The 20,792-nt window shown below is 45.1% G+C and overlaps 1 protein-coding gene across 1 annotated transcript in view; it reads right to left on the minus strand.

Moving 5' to 3' along the window:
• Positions 1 to 20,173, minus strand: part of LOC126174666 (GATA zinc finger domain-containing protein 1) — a 76,474-nt gene extending 56,301 nt beyond the window's left edge. Inside the window, exon 1 of the mRNA XM_049921052.1 lies at positions 19,801 to 20,173. Within this exon, the coding sequence (XP_049777009.1) occupies positions 19,801 to 20,118 (318 nt within the window). The 5' untranslated portion in view covers positions 20,119 to 20,173. The remainder of the gene's footprint in view (positions 1 to 19,800) is intronic.
• Positions 20,174 to 20,792: the final 619 nt, after the last annotated feature.

Below are 20,792 nucleotides of genomic sequence, written 5' to 3' on the forward strand. Positions count from 1 at the left end.
ACACACACCTGATTCTGTATCTTACAATTGTTTTACATAGAGTCACATTGTACAATTGCTTTTCAGATCTGAAGGGGGTAACTTTGATTACAAAAACCAGTTATCGAGAATAAAAGTTATTATTAGCAATCTTGGCAAATAAGTTTATCTCACTGATCTATAGTTCCACTCTTCACTGCCACTCACACTAAGACACCCACTGGTGACACCTAGACTGAGAAGATGATGCTGTGCCCCTTAACTCAATTCTGGACTCCATACTCAACTATGTGCTACTGTTCACCTGAAAAACTAAACTAAGGTAAAACCCTCGTGAAAGCAGTAAATCTTAATCAAGTACTGAAGCGTGACAAGGTTGCTTGGTTAGTTGGATGGTTACCAGGACCATACTACTAGGTCATTAGTCCCTTTGTCCTCAAACAGACAGGTCTATATAACTGAATCAGAGATAGTCCACAATGAAGAATCCAAGGGAAGAAAACCACAAAGTCTACCATTGTCAGCGAAGTTGAGATAAGGGAAAAAAAGAAGATAGGGGGATGAAGGAAGAAAGGCACGTAAGGGGTCCATTCTAGAGAGCAGCCCCTGAAAGCTGAGTGCACTGAGGGAACTTACACCCCCCGCTGCCAATTACCAGAGGTGCTCCACTCTGAGACTACTTTGGAGAGACTAGCAACACGGACAGGAAGAGAAGCAAAGGGAGACAAAAGATGAACAAGACCACATGAGATTGGGGCGGGAGGGTGGGGGGGTGGGGGGGGGGGGGGAGGGGGAAGAAGAGTACAAGACCAGGTAGGGTGAACAGGGCGAGGATCAGGCTGGACCACCATGCCCAGACAGCTGCAGCTTGCTCTGGGCAGAGGTGGACATGGTGTGTTCTGCCAACCCCTCAATGGGCCGATAAGGTTAAGTGGCCCACCTTTAAAGAAAATGGTAAAAACCTGCTTCATGAACAAAGCATAAAACTAAGTCAGCTTGTGGGGCATCGTCTCTTAACACCAGGGTTAGTGAGTCAGGGAGACTGAGTCGGGCAGCTAGGCTGGGACAGTCCAGCAAAATGTAGGCCACCGCCAAAAGGGAGTTGCAACAGAAGAGATGACCATGAGCCAGTCCAGTATGGCTGATGTGGAGCTGGCAAAGGCTGGCAGAGTCCTTGCAAGAGGCCTGCATGGGGGAGTCTCCTTTATCACCCATGGTTTGTTTGGTGAAGTCAGAGTGAACCATTCTGTACTCAAGACTCCTAAAACTTGATGGCGTAATACCCATCACAGGTCTGTTTCTTGAATACCGATCTCAATATCATTTTACCAGTAGCCAGTTTGGCCAGACTATCAGCGAGTTCATTCCCCAGGATCCCGATGTGGCCAGGGGTCCAGACGAAGGTCATTGAGTGTCTACACTGTTCAATAGCATACAGGTAATTCTAGATAGCTATAACCAAAAGGATGGCGAGTGTAGCATCCTTGCTTGCAAAATGCTCAAGGATTTGGTGCAGAAGATAAAGGACACACCAGTGCAGGAACGGATATGCTTAAGAGCATGAGAGATGGCTACCAACTCTGCAGTGACAACACTACAGCCATCTGGCAAGGTGAGCAGTTCAGTATGTCCCACATGAGTACAAGTAAAGCCTACATAGCCAGCAACTATCGAGCCATCAGCTTAGACTACTTCTGCACCCTGGGATGCACCTAGGATGGAGAAAAATTGGTGGCGGAGGGCCTTACGATGAATCGAGTCTTTCGGACTTTGTGATTAGTCAAGATGAAGCTTTAGCTGAGGGATGCACCATGCGGGTGTATGGCAATGGTTCCAGAGGAGAGGCGGAAGGAGATATAATTGAAGTTCACAGGTGATAGATCACATGCAGAGTGCGATAATAATTCCTGATTGGGGCCGCCATTGCAGGATATGGATTATCGTGTTTGGAAAGAGGAGACAGTAGTTTGGATGCTTAGGGAAGCTGTGGGTAGCATAACCGACAAGCTGTTGTTGGCACCTGATCCGCTATGGAGGGGACTGCAGCCTCCACGAGTATGCTGTTCACAGAGCTAGTTCGAATGGCTCCTGTCAAAAGTCAAACCCCACAGTGGTGTATCAGATCTGGTATCCGCAATGCTGAGGGCAATACCAGACTTCCATAGTTGAGGTGGGATTGTATCAGGGGTTTTTAAAGCTGCAGGAGGGTAGTGCAATCTGCACGCCAGCTGGTATTACTCAGGCAGCGAAGTGAATTAAGATGCAGCCAGCACTTTCACTTGAGCTGGGGAGGATGGGGAATTCACGCCAATCAAGGCCAGTTCTAAAAAGCGATAAGTCTCCCCCAAATACGCAGTTGGTTATCAAGGTAAAGTTCTGGTTGTGGGTGAATGGTACAACATTGACAGAAGTGTATAACGCGTGTCTTGGCAGCGGAAAATTTAAAGCCATGGATGGAGGCCCTTGCCTGTGCTTTTCATATGACACCATGCAGTCAACGTTCAGCGTCACCCAAATTAGAGGAGCAATAATAGAGCCAAAAGTCATCAGCATACAAGTAGGGTGATACCAAGGATGCCATAGCTGCTGTTACACTATTGATGGCTACTAGAAAGAGAGACACACACAGTACAGAACCCTAGGGACCCCATTCTCTTGAATATGACAGGTACTGTGGGAAACACCAACTCAAAACCGGAACATTAGGCGTGGCAGGAAGTTCTGGATGTAAATAGGGAGTGGATCCCAGACACCCCACTTTTGCAAGGTAGCACAGGTATGGTGTCGCCAAGTGGTGTCATAAGCGTTTTGCAGGTCGAAGAAGAGGTGTTAATGTTAGGCAAAAGCTGTTCGGATGGCAGACTCCAAGAAAAACAGATTATCTGTAGTGGAACAGCCTTGGCAAAAACCACTCAGGGATGAGGGATGGAACCAGGAGACCACAAGAGTCTAGGAGCCAACACAGCTGCTCACTCACCATCAATTCAAGCAACTAACAGAAATCACTGGTGAGACCTATTGGACAATATCTCTGTAGGGTGCTTAACAGATTCATTACTGTGACAATGACGCTTTCTAGCCATTGCGAAGGGAATTTGCCCTCACTTCAGATGCAGATAAAGATGGCAAGGATATTATGCTGACAATCCACAGGTACGTGCTTGATCATTTGGTTGTGGATGTGGTCTGGCCCTGGGTACGTATCAGGGCAGTGGGCTAGGACACTGACGTATTCCCACTCACTGAATGAAGTATTATATGGCTTCATGAAGTATTTTATGGCTACGGGTGGTGTGTAGTAAAAGATAATTTCTTTCACTCCACCTGCTGTTTTAGGACATGAAAAACATATTGATAATGCTCGGACACTGAGGCTTCAGCATAGTGCACAGGAAAATGTTTGGTGGCGGTGTCTGGGTCGGTGTAGTCAGCACCATTCACGGTACTACCAGGTATACCTTGCAGGTGTCTGGTATCCACAGAGATGTCTGATCTTAACCCAAACCTGTGAAGGAGATGTACACGCTCCATTCCCAGCATTCTCACTTCTGTCTTTTTATTAGGTGGTGGACCCAGGCACGCAGTCCCTTAAAGGGAATGAGGTGCTCCACCAATGGGTGTCACTTACGGCATTGGAGAGCCCGCCTACAATCTCAAATGGCGTTTGCAATTTCCAAGAACTACAACGGTGGCCAGTGACCTTGTTTTCACCCCACAAAGGGCTAGGGGCATTGAAATCATTCAAGAAAGATGGGAGGGGGGGGGGGGGGGGTGCTGAGAAACCAATGTAAACAGTATGGTCTGAGACTCTTCACCATCAGTGGGGAAACACACTTTGCAGACAGTAATATCACGAAATTTACTGCCACAATTTGTGCCTTTGCCTCTTCACACACTTCAGTGCCATGCACAGAACCTTCTCGGCCACTGACATTTACATTTGCAGCCCTTGTCTCCTCCCGTCCATCCACTGGAGGGTCCACAATGACCTGTGTGGTAGAGACAACAACCTGATCTACCTGTCCCTCTGTCAGTGTCATTCCTGTGGATGCCTGCCCAGATGGGCTTTCAGCAGTGCTGACCCGAGGAACAGGGTATCACTGAATCAGCTGCTGAAAGAATGACTGTAGTTGTAGTCTGGACTACCTCATCGATATGCCATATGGCAGGGAGCTAAGGTCAACAGCAGAGGCAAAAGCATCCCAGTCAGCACTAGGACTGTTGATTTTTTAAAAATATCAGGAATCCAATACATCAATTTTCAAAGAAGTATGATTACCGACTCTCAATATATTGAAAAAAAAGTATTGACATACCGGCAGAAAAAATATCAATGTCCTGCATATAAAAATATTGGCTGCACATTGTAAATATACTGCTGATTTTAGACCTGTATATTTAAATATTGATTTATTATTAGATATTCTGTAGATCAACAAGCTGTTAGCTTGCATGTCCCCCTTATAGCAAGAATTGAAAGAAAAATGATGCACATTCACACTTGGTGATAACTACTTTGCTACTAATGGTAACTGCATGTAAGTGGCACAATAAAAGCTGTCTGATGGGCCCATCATTTGGTTTCATCACGTATCAAATTTACCTGGAACACTTCATGTCGACTCTGTTTCCTGTCCCCCCCGCCCTCCCTGCAAACACCAGCAACCTAACAGTGGTAGTGTCAAAATTGCATGGTGAAGCTAAACACTGCAGTTTATGTTGGTACCGCCGAGTGCAGAGTACATCAAAATTCCCTTTCACACATATTGACCCCCCCAAAATGACCAATCTCGTAATTTAGATTTTTGTCCATTATTTTCAGCAATTGTTTTTGAAGGATGTCAATGTGAAGAAATAGCACACTAGTTATGTTAAAAATTGTTTTTTGATGCAACTGGTGTGCTGTTTCTTCACATTGGAAATCTTGTAATTCCAGACCCCCCCCCCCCCCCCCCCCCCAGTGCAGTCAGAGTAGTTCTTTTGTGCCACGTAAGCCACATATACTTGCTTCACGAAGGAAAAGAGAAAGATTGGACGTGATGAAAGCTGAAAAAGAAGGAATACCCTTCTCACTGTGAAAGTAAAATTATGTCTACTACAATTTCAAAAGAACAGCTTCAAATATTTTTTCCAAAGTGTGGAAGAAATATAATATGAAATGAAAATATTGGCAGTTGATATTGCTGCTTTGATACTGATATATTGGAAAAAAATCGCTGATTTATCGATATTATATCAACACCCTAGTCAGCACTGATGAAAGCCCACATGGGCAGGCACCCACAGGAGTGACACTGATAGAGGGACAGAGGGATTGGGACGGTGTCATTACCACACAGGTCATCATGGACCCTCCAATGGATGGGCGAGAGAAGACAAGGACTGCAAATGGAAAGGTCAATGGCCGAGAAGGTTCCATGTACCACACTGAAGTGTGTGGGTATACCATTATTCAAGAGGCAAAGGTCAAATTGTGCCAGTAAATTTTCAAGGACTTCACCGTGGTCATGGACCATGTTTCCACCACACAAAGGGTTAGGGGCATTGAAAGCATCCAAGAAATATGGGGGGAAGCTGAGAAATAGTATGGACTCAGACACTTCACCATTGGGAGGGAGGTAAACACTGCGGATGGTAATATCCTGAAATGTCCTTATGTGAACAGCCACAGCCTCCAAAGGTGTATTAAGAAAATACACATGCAAACTCCACCCAACATCCTGTCATAGGCAGCACAATTACTATAATATCCCTGGTATCCACAAAGGGCTGGGGTTTGTGGCTCCTTCAGCCACTGGCTAGTGTCCAGTTGTAGACTGGTGGACACCTTGGAAGAAAATATGATATTGCAACACAATTATGAATAATGATTACCGTCAGCTGTAGAATGGAATGATGACAATGAAAATTTGTGCCAGAAAAAAAAGGGGAGGATGTCAAACCAGCCAACTGGGAGTAGGAGAGGCACCACAGGACATTTCAATTTACACTGTCCTGAATATAGGTTTGATGGCTTCCATTGCAAAATATACTAGTTTCAATTCAACAGAGCGAAATACAGTGTCACACGATAGAAGAATAGTGTGTGAAGAGATGTGGCACTGCACTTTGGCACACTCAGGACCAAATAACATCTCCTCGAACATGCGTTTTTTATATATCAAACTCTTCTGAAAGATGTGTAGGCCTACTACAAAATGAACTTATTTTTGAAAATGCAATATTTTTTTAAATTTCTATCACAAATGCTTGAGTGGTGGTTGTTGTTGTTGTTGTTGTTGTTGTCGTTGTTGTTGTGGGGGGAGGGGTGCAACTATCAAGTTTTTGTCCCAGTTCGGAAATACAGTAGATCTGGAGCTGAAGACTGCCTGGCCAGTAATCCATATCCATTACTCAAGAGTCCCCATGTCCCAGTCACAGCGGGTACATACTAATTGACATACATGGGGAGTTATCAGTTCAGCAACCAATGGTCAGGGCGCTACCACCGTGCAGGTACTTGATGGTCCCCCCATAATGGGATGGCTACCATGCTAGGTTTTGGGTGTACTACCGTATTAAAGGGAAGGGTTCATAGACGGAAAGACACAAAGGAAAGCACACACCACACTGGGCAACATATCCTGCACAATTCGCACTCCTGGAGCATTTTGAAAATTGGTGGCAGGTCAAACCCAACAATGGGGACCATGTGTTTATGTAATGAAAAGTTGTAGAATATGCCAGAAGTGGAAACTTGAGGCCCAATCATAAGCCAAGTCCAAGCAGGTTCGGCACCAAGAAAACCATCCAATGCAAAGGCAGAGAGGAAAATGGATAGTGAAAGTATAAACATGCAGCACGGAAAGGAAGTAATGCTGTAAAGGCTGGGGCCCCATGGCAGCCAAGCAGATACAAAAGAGTTGTGAGCCTCTGGGGGATGGGGAATGTGACAAGGTACTGTGGTTTTCGGATTCCTCCTCCTTTTGGTTGGTTGGTTGGTTTGGGGGGGATTAAAGGGACCAGACTGCGACGGTCATCGGTCCCTTTTTCCAAAAAAAAGTAAAACCACCCAAAGAGAATAAAAAACGAACAACAGGAAAGACGTCAGATGACACAGGACAAGAAATACTCCTACAGAGATCAGACGAAACAAATTAAAATCACACAGAGTGTGACAGTGGTTGGCCGACCATAGAGATAAAAAGGAGAAGCCAACCACCGAGAACACATTAAAAACTCAGCGTAAAATCGTAGGCCAATGGCCAGAATCAACACAAAAGAACAGAACAAACACTCAGAGTAAATAATAAAAACCCCCTGCCCGAATAAAACGGAAAACTAAGTCAGCCATACCAGGGTCATCACATAAGAGGGCAGGGAGCGTATCAGGCAGCGCAAATGTCTACCTGACCACAGCTAAAAGGCGGCAGGCCAACAAAATGTGGGCCACTGTCAAAGCCGCCCCGCAGCGACATACAGGAGGGTCCTCCCGGCGCAGTAAATAACTGTGTGTCAGGTGGGAGTGGCCAATGCGGAGCCGACAAAGGACGACAGAGTCCCTGCGGTTGGCTCGCAGGGATGACCGCCACACAGTCGTCGTCTCCTTGATGGCACGGAGTTTATTGGGCATGATCCGATTGCGCCATTCAGCGGCCCAAAGCACAAAAACTTTTCGGCGGAGGACTGCCCACAAATCAGTCTCTGGGAGGCCAACGTCCAGAGACCGTTTACTCGTGGCCTCTTTCGCCAGGCGGTTAACATGTTCATTGCCCGGGATACCGACATGACCGGGGGTCCACACAAAGACCACAGAGCGGCCGCAACGCGCAAGAGTATGCAGGGACTCATGGATAGCCATCACCAGACGAGAACGAGGAAAACACTGGTCGAGAGCTCGTAAACCGCTCAGGGAATCGCTACAGATAACGAAGGACTCACCTGAGCAGGAGCGGATATACTCTAGGGCACGAAAGATGGCGACTAGCTCAGCAGTGTAAACGCTGCAGCCAGCCGCCAAGGACCGTTGTTCGGAATGGTCCCCTAGAGTTAGCGCATACCCGACACGACCAGCAACCATCGAACCGTCGGTGTAAACAATTCCAGAGCCCTGATACGTGGCCAGGATGGAATAAAAGCGGCGGCGGAAGGCCTCTGGAGGGACCGAGTCCTTCGAGCCCTGTGCCAAGTCGAGCCGAAGGCAAGGGCGAGGAACACACCACGGGGGTGTACGCAGAGGCGCCCGGAAAGGAGGTGGAACTGGGAAAAACCCAAGCCCGCAGAGAAGCTCCTTGATGCGTACGGCGATCGGACAACCCGACCGGGGCCGACGGTCTGGCAGATGGAGGACTGACTGCGGGAACAGGACACGATGATTTGGATGCCCGGGCAAGCTAAAAACATGGGCAGCATAAGCGGCCAGCAAACGTTGGCGTCGGAACCGCAGTGGAGGTACACCTGCCTCCACTAGGACGCTGTCCACAGGGCTGGTGCGGAAAGCACCAGTGGCAAGGCGTATCCCGCTGTGGAGAATTGGGTCCAGCACCCGCAACGCAGATGGGGATGCTGAGCCATAAGCTAGGCACCCATAATCCAGGCGAGACTGGATTAATGCCTGGTAGAGCCGCAACAGGGTAGATCGGTCGGCGCCCCAGCGGGTGTGGCTCAAACAACGCAGGGCGTTGAGATGCCGCCAACACGCTTGTTTAAGCTGCCGGATATGAGGCAGCCAAGTCAACCGGGCATCAAAAAGGACACCCAAAAACCTGTGGGTCTCCACCACAGCAAGAAGTTCGTCGGCAAGATAAAGCCGCGGCTCAGGATGGACCGTTCGGCGCCGGCAGAAATGCATAACGCGGGTCTTGGCAGCCGAAAACTGAAAACCACGCGCTACAGCCCAAGACTGCGCCTTGCGGATTGCGCCCTGTAGCTGACGTTCAGCTGCTGCAATGCTAATAGAACTATAGTAAAGACAGAAGTCGTCAGCATACAGGGAAGCGGAGACAGAATTTCCTACTGCCGCAGCGAGACCGTTTATTGCAATTAAAAACAGGCAGACACTGAGGACAGAGTCCTGGGGTACCCCGTTCTCCTGGACGAGGGAGGAACTATACGAGGCTGCGACTTGCACGCGGAAGGTACGATACGACAGAAAATTTCTTATAAAGATCGGCAGAGGGCCCCGAAGACCCCATCCATGAAGCGTAGAAAGGATGTGATGACGCCATGTCGTATCGTACGCCTTCCGCATGTCGAAAAAGACAGCGACCAGGTGCTGACGGCGGGCAAAGGCTGTACGGATGGCCGACTCAAGGCTCACCAGATTGTCGATGGCGGAGCGGCCTTTACGGAACCCACCCTGAGACGGAGCCAGAAGGCCCCGAGACTCCAGCACCCAATTTAAGCGCCGGCTCACCATCCGTTCAAGCAACTTGCAAAGAACGTTGGTGAGACTAATGGGACGGTAGCTGTCCACCTCCAGAGGGTTCTTTCCAGGTTTCAAAATGGGGATGACAATACTTTCCCGCCATTGCGACGGAAACTCGCCCTCAACCCAGAGACGGTTGTAAAGGTCGAGGAGGCGTCGCTTGCAGTCCACTGAAAGGTGGTTCAGCATCTGACAGTGGATGCGATCTGGCCCGGGAGCGGTATCAGGGCAAGCGGCAAGGGCACTCTGAAATTCCCACTCACTGAATGGAGCGTTGTAGGGTTCAGAAGCGTTGGTGCGAAAAGAAAGGCTCCGACGTTCCATCCGCTCTTTAATGGAGCGGAAGGCCTGGGGGTAATTCGCAGAAGCGGAACTCATAGCAAAATGCTCTGCTAAGCGGTTTGCAATGACGTCGGAGTCAGTACAAACTGCTCCATTCAGTGAGAGCGCAGGGACGCTGGCAGGGGTCCGATAGCCGAAGACCCGTCGAATCTTGGCCCAGACCTGCGATGGAGTGACATGGAGTCCAATGGTGGACACATACCGCTCCCAGCACTCCTTCTTGCCTTGGCGGATAAGGAGGCGGGCTCGCGCACGCAGCCGTTTGAAGGCGATAAGGTGGTCCATGGAGGGATGTCGCTTGTGACGCTGGAGCGCCCGCCGGCGATCTTTAATCGCTTCAGCGATCTCAGGCGACCACCAAGGCACAGCCCTCCGCCGAGGGGACCCAGAAGAACGGGGAATGGCAGACTCGGCGGCAGTGACGATGCCGGCGGTGACCGATGTAACCACCGCATCAATGGCATCAGTTGAGAGAGGCTCAATAGCGGCAGTGGAGGAGAACAAGTCCCAGTCAGCCTTATTCATAGCCCATCTGCTAGGGCGCCCAGAAGAGTGACGCTGTGGTAGTGACAGAAAAATCGGAAAGTGGTCACTACCACACAGGTCGTCATGCACACTCCAGTGGACAGATGGTAAGAGGCTAGGGCTACAGATTGAAAGGTCAATGGCGGAGTAGGTGCCATGCGCCACACTGAAGTGTGTGGAGGCACCATCATTCAAAATCGAGAGATCGAGCTGCGACAATAAATGCTCAACGGTGGCGCCTCGACCTGTTGCCACTGACCCACCCCACAGAGGGTTATGGGCGTTAAAGTCGCCCAGTAATAAGAAAGGTGGCGGCAATTGGGCTATCAGCGCAGCCAGGACATGCTGCGCGACATCACCCTCCGGTGGAAGGTAAAGACTGCAGACGGTAAGAGCCTGCGGCGTCCACACCCTAACAGCGACAGCCTCTAAAGCTGTTTGTAGAGGGACAGACTCGCTGTGAAGAGAGTTAAGGACATAGATGCAGACGCCACCAGACACCCTTTCATAAGCTGCTCGGTTCTTATAATAACCCCGATAGCCACGGAGGGCGGGGGTGCGCATTGCTGGAAACCAAGTTTCCTGCAGAGCAATGCAGAGGAAAGGGTGAAGGCTGATAAGTTGGCGGAGCTCAGCTAGATGGTGGAAGAAACCGCTGCAGTTCCACTGGAGGATGGTTTTGTCCATGGCTGAGAAAGGCGTGCCGGGACTGGGACGGCAGATTACGCCGCTGAGTCACCTGCTGCCTCCGATTGAGCACCCGTGCTAGTGCTATTGCTATTCACGGCGTCTGAGGGACCGGCGAGATCGAGGTCCTCAGCGGACGCCAGAATCTCCACCTCGTCCTCAGACGCAAAGCTAGAAGGTAGCGATGGGGTGGCTACCACCGCGCGTTCCTTGGGCTTAGAGCTGCTCTTCTTTGATTTCTCACGCTGCTCCTTGGGTTTAACTGGCTGGGAGGGCTTCACCGATTCAGTCTCCGGGACTGAGGAGGATCGGGAAGCCCTTCGACCTGCAGATTGTGGGCACTTACGCCACTGTCTATCGTCAGCCTTCCCGCCGGTGGAAACCTGGGAAGGGAGGGACCCAAGGGACCCCTTGCGAGCGTGAGAAGCCGAAGAAGTTGGACACTTCTCTGGCTTAGAAGCGGGGACCGACGTCCCCGATGGGGGGGATGGTGTTGCTCCTGAGGTAGGTGGCACAGGAGCAACCCGGTGGGTAGAGCCCCCCACTGGCAAGGGGGCAGGAGGAGTTGTACCACTCGTCGATCCGGCCGGAAGGCGCGAAACTGATGGGGCTAGCACAGGTGTTGTAGCAGCGGCGTAGGAAGTTGTCATTCGCACTGGATGTAATCGGTCGTATTTCCGTTTGGCCTCAGTATAAGTCAGTCGGTCCAGGGTCTTATATTCCATGATTTTGCGCTCTTTCTGGAATATTCTGCAGTCTGGCGAGCAAGGTGAATGGTGCTCCCCGCAGTTGACGCAGATGGGAGGCGGGGCACATGGAGTATCGGGATGAGATGGGCGTCCGCAATCTCGACATGTGAGGCTGGAAGTGCAGCGGGAAGACATATGGCCGAACTTCCAGCACTTGAAGCACCGCATCGGGGGAGGGATATAGGGCTTGACATCACATCGGTAGACCATCACCTTGACCTTTTCCGGTAACGTATCACCCTCGAAGGCCAAGATGAAGGCACCGGTAGCAACCTGATTGTCCCTCGGACCCCGATGAACGCGCCGGACGAAATGAACACCTCTACGTTCTAAGTTGGCGCGCAGCTCGTCATCAGACTGCAAAAGGAGGTCCCTATGGAAAATAACACCCTGGACCATATTTAAACTCTTATGTGGAGTAATAGTAACGTTAACATCCCCCAACTTGTCACAAGCAAGTAACCTGCGTGACTGGGCGGAGGATGCCGTTTGTATCAGTACTGAGCCAGAGCGCATTTTAGACAAGCCCTCCACCTCCCCAAACTTGTCCTCTAAATGCTCGACGAAGAACTGAGGCTTTGTGGAGAGAAAAGACTCCCCATCAGCTCTCGTGCAAACTAAGAATCGGGGCGAATAACTGTTACCTCCATCCTGGGACTTACGCTCTTCCCACGGCGTGGCCAGGGAGGGGAACGTTTTCGGATCGTACTTCTGAGCATTAAATTGAGCCCGAGAACGCTTAGAGACTGCTGGCGGCTGGCCGCCAGCGAGAGATGATGTACCACACTTCATTGCGGGTCATCTGCCCTGATGCCACCTACTCCGACCAAGGGCCCTCCCCACGGGCGCCACCCAGCCACAGCGAAGGCCACCTGGCAGGATGGCCGTTGCCGGGAGTCCTGATACCCCAGGAGGATAGGCATCTACTCCTTGGCATACGTGGGGAGTTAACGGCGCAGGCATCAGTAGAGCGATCCCTGTGTTGTCAGGGGGCTACAACCAAGAGGGTACATGGCGGCCCCACCACAACGGACTGGCTACCGTGCTGGATCTTAGGTGCAAAACTGTCCAAGGTCGTCGTCGCAGTTAAAAGAAACACTGCAGAGGGCAGCGTGGTAATCGCACCCAGGGACGTATCCCCGCCCTAAAGATCGAAAACGAGCGGGACACCATTGCAACGACGTGAAAGCCGGCTAAAGGTCTAATTGCATGATGGATACAGTGCACCATGTAAGGCGCCCTTCCCCAATTGGCTCGCTCTTCGGAATAATTTAGAAAGATGGAGGTCAAACCCGAGAGGGGACCATCACATAAGGCCAAAACATGTGAGACTCCTTTTAGTCGCCTCTTACGACAGGGAGGAATACCGCGGGCCTATTCTAACCCCCGAACCCGCAGGGGGGCCTCCTCCTTTTGTTTTCCCAGTTTAACGTCATGAAAATTTCCTCTCCAATAGCTAACAATAGCCTTGGTGATACAGAAGCTCCTTGTCCGACTTCTCTTACAGATCTATAATTCCCATTTTTTTCATTAATTCTAATGGTAGTGGCAGCATTCATATCAGGATTCTTCAAAGTACTGTCACTGACTGAACTAATGCCTAGATTCTCTGGCGGTAGTTAGTGCCGATTACATTGGAATGGTGATTTTTCAAAATCAATGCAGCCCAGACATTCATGCACATTCCTTTGTTGTGTAATTTTGTTCATTTGTTGCAAACTGACTGCTGTGATTTAGTTATTTATAGAACTGGTTTGTTCCTTTGCTTTATTTGCTTTAGTAATCACTAAAGAAATATGAAAATCAGTAAACTAAATAACATTACAATTTCTTGAAATCAATTGTTGTAGCTTCATCATAGGTTGCATTGAGAAGTACCTATTTTTTTTATTTTTTTGTGGTGACTAGCTTCAGACACCTGCGTCCAGTTTCAAACCATACGTACAGGTGATACCCCATGTGCAGAAACCGCTCCTGCAATAAACTAAGCGTTATGTGGCCAACTTAACAACAGGCTGTTGTTAAGTCAGCCATTTACTGCTTCAGTTACTGCAGAGGCAATTACTGTATATGGGCTGTTGCCTCTATTTCTATGATTTCAAAATAAACACATGTCAGAAACCAGTTACATTCAAGGAATAAAAAATAGATAGTTCTCAATGCAACTTATGACAAAGCTACAACTATTTGTTTCAATTACAAGACAAGTTGTGGACCTATTTTTTACCTGCAGCATACTGCAAGTTCCTTTAATATTTCTACTCACTAGATCACTTAAAGATATCCTGCCACTCTCCATATTGAAAATAAATGTAATCAATTATTATCTATGGCCACACCCCCATAATCAGAGTCAGTGATTCTCACTGTTGTCATATACTACCATCCGATTCACTACTACTGATATCATTGAATTGCCAACATCAGAACACAACAGAAGAGCCACTGATACCATAAGTGCTTTTCAGTTGGGAGATCTACTTACTCAGGGTCGAGAGAAGGGTCCGATCCCACGCGTCGGCTTTGACCCGTGACGTAAGGGTGTTGTCGTGTGTGACGTCATGACGACGCGGAGTTTGGTTTGTGAGTGTGGCGTGTTTGTAGATGTCATCGTGTTGTGGTTTGTTGTGCTCTCTGGTGGTATGTTCAGGGTTTTCATTTGTGTGGCGTAATGGGCTCAGTTTGCTTTTGCTCATTATCCAGAATTGTTCGAGTGTCGGCTGTGTTTTGCAGTGGAATTCGTTTCAGTGACTTAACGATTTTGTGTGAAGGTTAATTTAGTGTTGTTCGCTGTACACTGTGTGTTAATTTTAGTAAAATTAATCGGTTCTTGTTTTTGTTCAGGAATGGATATGACTGATAAAATTAACAGTACGCAGGTCAAGGGAAGTGTTCGATCCCAATGTGTGGCTGTGTGTGTTGATATTGGTATCGGGAGATGTTTTTGAGCTATATAGGCCAAGGGAAGTGTTTGACCCTAATTTATGGGATCGGCAGCTGCTGTTGAGCTACATAGGTAAAGGGAAGTGTCGGATTCCAGATGATATTGTGTTTAGTGGTATTTGGGGAGTTTTGTGATGTCGCTTTTTTTCATCATTTTGTGTGGTTTTGTATGGGGGTGGGTGTCTAAATTTGTTTATATTTAGTTTTCCTGCACCCAAAAACACCACATTTCCCGCGCTTGTCCCATTAGTGTCATTAGGCTTTTTGTGGAAAGTGTGTGTGTTTGTTTCTCGATGTATTTTCGTCCTCATAATGTGTACGTACCGACTTTATATGCGCCATATTGGAATCGTGGTTTACGATCGTTTCAGCCATATTTGTGACGTCATGGGTCAAAGCAGACGGGCGGGATCGGACGCTTCCGTATTTCCACTTACTCATTATGATATGAATATCTTGATGCATAGCTTTGGAAGATATTCCATAGGAACAATTCATTTATTTTATAAAACAAGACTTGTTATCACTGTATTTTTGTGATTCCTTCAGTGTATATACCTCCAAAGCTTGGTATTCAAATTTTCAAAAATCAACTTTTCAGGCCAAAAATAACAAACAAGGAGCTATTTATGAGAGTATTTTTTCCTATAGTTAGATATCATACACTACTAGCGTCATATATAGAGCAAGAACACTTACAAATGTTTCCTTAATTTTTTATGAATTTTTGAAATTTGAAAATTTTCATTTTTTGTAAAGTTTGGGGTTAGTTATCTCACCTGGGACTGAACATAAAAAATATGATTTTTGCACAGTTTGTACACCTATATGATAGCAATGTACTGTAAAAATTTCAACATTGATATCTGACTGTGACCAAAGATATGAATTTTTGAAAATGAGGAGATAATTCATTTCGCTTCTTTGGTGCATATTAGATAAACGCAATCCATCTACAATAAATTGCTTACAAAGAACTTTGAGCAGTCCTAGAATATTGCTCAAATGTTGGGACCAAATACAGCAAACATGGAATACTGACCATATACAATGAAGGGCAGCTTGAGTGGTTACAAATTTGTTTGACCCATGGGACAGTGGGGTCATTCCATGTTAGAGAGACTTTGTGACAAAAAAATTAAAAAGACAAAATTTCAAATATAATCTTAAAAATGCCAAGTTAAAAGTAGATTTGTTCATTGCAAAATAATCATGACTATGAAAAAATTAAATTTCTACCTTCACTAAGTGTTTAAAGTGCACTACTCTATGGCGCCACAGAGAGGTATGTTTTATGCTATTTCCAGATGGTACTAGTTGTGTTATCTATGGCCGATTGTTCTATTGTTGCAAGGAATATTGAATTCAACATTGTTATAGCTCATAATAATTAGTTTTGTTTAGCTAAGCTATTTGCATTTCTTTATTTTGTTAGTTTTATAATATATGTGCAGCTTGTAACACCCGTAACAAAAAAGATACAAAAGTTTAATTTGTAATCTAGTAAATTTGTTCTGTACGATACCTTTCTGTAAAAGTGAGGTTATGCACATGTTTTACAATATCATACCAGTACATGGCATTTTGAAATCTTATTTAACAATCTTAGAGCTGTTACGGGTGTTACTAATTTTTGTTTCGGGTGTTACTTAACACATGCGTAACACCCGTAACTTGAATTGGAAGGTTTAATGCCATCTTCATCTTTAGTAGGCCTAGGCCCTACATTTAAATTATAACCAAAGGGTATTATTATGAATGAAAAAAGTTTTTTAACTATGTTTATTACATATAAGCATGAAAATAAAAATTTTTATTCCTCTGCATACACTTGTTTAAGCACTACACCTACATTATAAAAGTTAATTGGGGCGTTAACCTGACTCAACTGACATTCTCCTAAAAAGTTAATTACGCCCACAATCCTTTAGATTACATATAGTTTATGTTTTCCATTCTAACTTTTCCAAGAACAACAATATTGCTAACCTCAGTTTTAAATCGTATATAGGCCCAGTAAACTGCTTATTGAGGCAAATTCTAGCCATTCATAAGAGCCTACAATTTCATAAGCATACTTGAGTATTTGAGCAAAGCTGCTCCATCTGTTCCAAGCAATCACAAGGAATTTTTGAATGAATTAAGTTGTAATTCACAGAAAAAAAGACTGTGTTTTTGGGTCATGCCAAGAATGTCAAATTAAATTGAGCAAATTTATCCCAGAAGGCTTTGACTTAACAAAAAAGAGTGTCTGGCAGCAATGGGAAAATGATGTGAAACATCGTCCTTGTCTTAGTGAACATTCAGTGAGCTGCGATGATGCCTTAGCATCACTGGTTAAAAAATTGCCTCAGTTTAAAAAAACATTGCTATGTGAAGATAAAGCAGAGTGCTTTCTTCCAAGGAAAGAAAAACAGCCTTGATGTTAAAGAATGTGTTCTTCAAATGGACTTTGCAGAGAATTATGCTCTAATTTCACAAGATGAGGCACAGAGTGCACACTGGGCGCATTCACAATTAACTATTTGCACTTTCTGCATTTAGTTTGCAAACCATGAAGTCAGGTCCTATGCAGTCATCAGTAACGACCTTTCACACACAAAATATTTTGTGTGAACTTTTCTTAAAACTGTTATAACGGAGATTAAAAAAGCGTTTTCTAAAGTTGAAAGAGTTTTTATATTTTCCCACAACTGTGATGGGCAGTTCAAAAATAATATACTTTGTCCAAGCTATTTTATTTTGAGAGAGACTTTGGATTGACAGTTGAGTGGAATTTTTTTGCCAGTTCACATGGTAAAGGAGCCATGGATGGCATTGGAGGTGCACTCAAGAGGAGCATGTGGACAGCTGTTAGATCTAGGAAAGTTATTATTAACAACGCAATTGACTTTTATGACTACACTCATGAGTTTTTCTAAAATTAAGGTACTATGGGTTGATAAGATAACAGTGGAGCATAACATTCCTATTTTGGATGGAAGGTGGAAAACTTTACAAGCAATTCCTCAAATCCAGTGCTGCCATCACTTTCGGTCTTATAACACAACTGATTTGCTGGCTTCAAAAACAGCAGAGTCATTAATGACAAGGATGTCAGCATTTATTACTGAGGAGGCCAAAGTTAAAACATTACATGCAAAAGATGCATAAACTTCTACGAAGTGTGCGGTTCTGATGATTCTGATCAGGAGACTGTTTCACTATCTGAAGCACAAGACAATACTGGAAGTGCTTGTGAGTTAAGCCTAACTAATAAAATTGAAAAGTCTGATTTAAAATTTGGGTTATTTGCCTGGTTGACATTCCAAGTGACAAAAAGAAGCCAACCCTATCCAAAACTCAATACCGTTACTTGGGAATTTGCCAGAGTGAGGTTGATGAAGAGGAGGATGTGAAAATAATGTTCCTGAAGTCAGTAGGAAAAAGTAAAACACCTTTTAAACTAGACGAAACTGATGTTTGTTTTGTGAAATTCAGTCAAGTACTACCGAAGGTAACAACACCAGAAATCAAACAACAAGGTAACCGTTTGTACTAAGAGTTCAATTTTGAGTTGGATGTTGCTGAAAAAGATTATTAAATGAAGTTTTTAAACCAATCAATAATAAGAAAACATTTTTGTCATAAATTTATTAGGCCTACAAAATGAGGTAAATGTTAAGTAACAATATCTTGGCCTAGTTGTACTATAAAATTGTAACAAAATTTTTTGTGTAATAAATAGCTTTATCCTTCAAATATGTTTTCTTAAGTACATACTTTTATTCCAAATAAACTACAATACTACTTTTCTTTTTATGCAATTGTGAGAGGTAAATTTCTTCCTTCAAGAATCAAAACTGATGCATCTATGTAACACCCGTAACATTTAATGTAACATCCGTAACAGCAAAAAATATATAGCCTATATACTGAGTTATGATGTCCAAAAAAATAAAAATTTATATTTCAAAATAAAATTTGGGGCAATACCTTTTAACAGTTGTTTTACAAGAATAAAAGCTTCATCAAGTTTGCAGAAATTAGAGAATTCCCTAACTCATAACAGGTGCCAGGTCTACTTTTGGTAACACCCGTAACACTACTTTTTTGATTAATAACCAGGAGAACAATAAAATAATTCCAGTATCAACATTTCTAACAGTTTTCAATATTAAATTCAATAAATATTTTTCCTTACACTATTTTTCCTAATTTTAAGGTGTGTACATGTAACACCCGTAACTGTGGAATTGCCCAGTGCCACTAGAGGCTGAAAGAAAGTTTCAAGAATGACAGCTCTATGAATATACAACAACTGTATGAGTAGAAAACACAGACAAGTCAAGTGTAATGAGAGGATGCATAGAAGCATTTAAGCAATTTACCTGACTAGAATACAAACAAGCAATAACAATGTTGCATAAAGTATGTAATCACACTTATTAGTCCTATTTTATAAGGTGCCTCACACTTGAGCACTATTCTAGGATGGGTCAAACTCTGCCACCTGCTTTACCTACAAGTGAGAATATGTGATCGTTCAGTTTCATATTCCTACAAAATGTTACACTCAGGTGTTAGTACGAGTTGGCCGATTCCAACTGACACTCATTGATATTATGATCGTACAATACTTTTTTCCTTCTTTATTCATTTTGTGAAGGGCATAACTTACATATATGAACATTTAAGGCAAATTAACGATCTTTGCACCGCTTTGAAATAGTAACACGGTCTCGCTGAATATTTGTGTGACTTCTTTCAGATAGTACTTCATTTAATACACAACATAAGCACTACAGGTCCCAACACACTTCCCTGTGACACACTTGAAGTTACTTCTACACCTGACTATGACTCCCCATCCAAGTTACCTTTCTGTGTCCTCCCTATTAAAAAAAATTAAGTCACTTCAGCACAAACAATTCACGCTGTTTTAGCGGCTATTCTATTACAGCTTTTCCATTTTTTCACTCGGTGTTTGCTACCAATACCAGATGGAGGAAATTTACAACATTCAGACAAATCTATTTTATGAACAAAATACTGACGTTTTGGGAATATTACACTTACGTGGGATCGCTTCGTAATATGGACCTAATTTGTGAAAATTTATGTACAGAACATTTTAACACTGCACTACAGGAATCAACAAATTGTTTGTGAGAAAGATAAGTTACTCACGGTTTTCTTGAAGATAACACGTCTCCCTTTACCCTTTGGAGTAAGAGGCTTCGGAAGAGCGTATGGATTTAATCTTGTTTTGTAATTCCGCGTACTTCTTGTACTCTTACGAGTTGCAATGCGTGGCGCTGTTTCTTGCGACTTCGACGACTGTGAAGCAATGTCTTCATTCTTGGGAGGGCAAGAGGTCTTAGTTACCAAATCACAACAGTCCGCACACACGAAGCCATCGGCTGTCTGTTTCCAAAGTTTACTTTCAGTTACATTACACTTATAGCACTCAGGCTTTATGCCCAACGGCATTGTATCATCTGACATTCCACCATAACAAAACAAATACCGATTGTCACTTTGATGCAAGGAGTTTAGAAATTCGAACCTCCTTGCTTTGTAGAATCTGTCAGAGGTGCCAACACTACCTCAACGAAATTTTTCACAGATACTGATTTAAAAAAAAAATCTACATTTTCAGGAAACAAGGTATTCGCAAAGTTGAATCATTTCGTGGAATGGAAGAAAGAAGACTGAGAACTTTGGAGACGGAGAGTTAGTACTCTGTTGGAAATGCCATAAATTCCGTGCGAACATTTACTTTTGAGTGTGTAGGAACTGGTCAACGAAAACGACTTTCATGATGTTTAAAGACTGTCAGCGTTACTGTTTCATATACACAATATTTATTTATCTACATTATACGGACAGATACCACTTAAACACTTGGCATGGAGAGCTGAAGTTGTGTTGCGGTGTGCTGTAGGTCGTCTCTGGAGATGCTGTCTAGCTCGTACTTGTCTAAATGTCTTCATTGGCGGAGCTGTCTGCCTGTTCGTGAGGTCGGTACTGGCTGAGGCTGGCTGAGTAGGTGGTATTGGAGGCGCCATCGTTAGGTCGTCCGCCGGTGGCTGTGCGTGATCCTGTTGTGGGGGCGCAGGCAGTGCAGGATTAGCGACGCAGAAGGAGTTAGCAAATGCTACGGGCCCCGGACTTGGGGG

Source organism: Schistocerca cancellata, chromosome 1, assembly GCF_023864275.1.
Source record: "Schistocerca cancellata isolate TAMUIC-IGC-003103 chromosome 1, iqSchCanc2.1, whole genome shotgun sequence".
In the NCBI taxonomy this organism is placed as follows: Eukaryota; Metazoa; Arthropoda; class Insecta; order Orthoptera; family Acrididae; genus Schistocerca; species Schistocerca cancellata.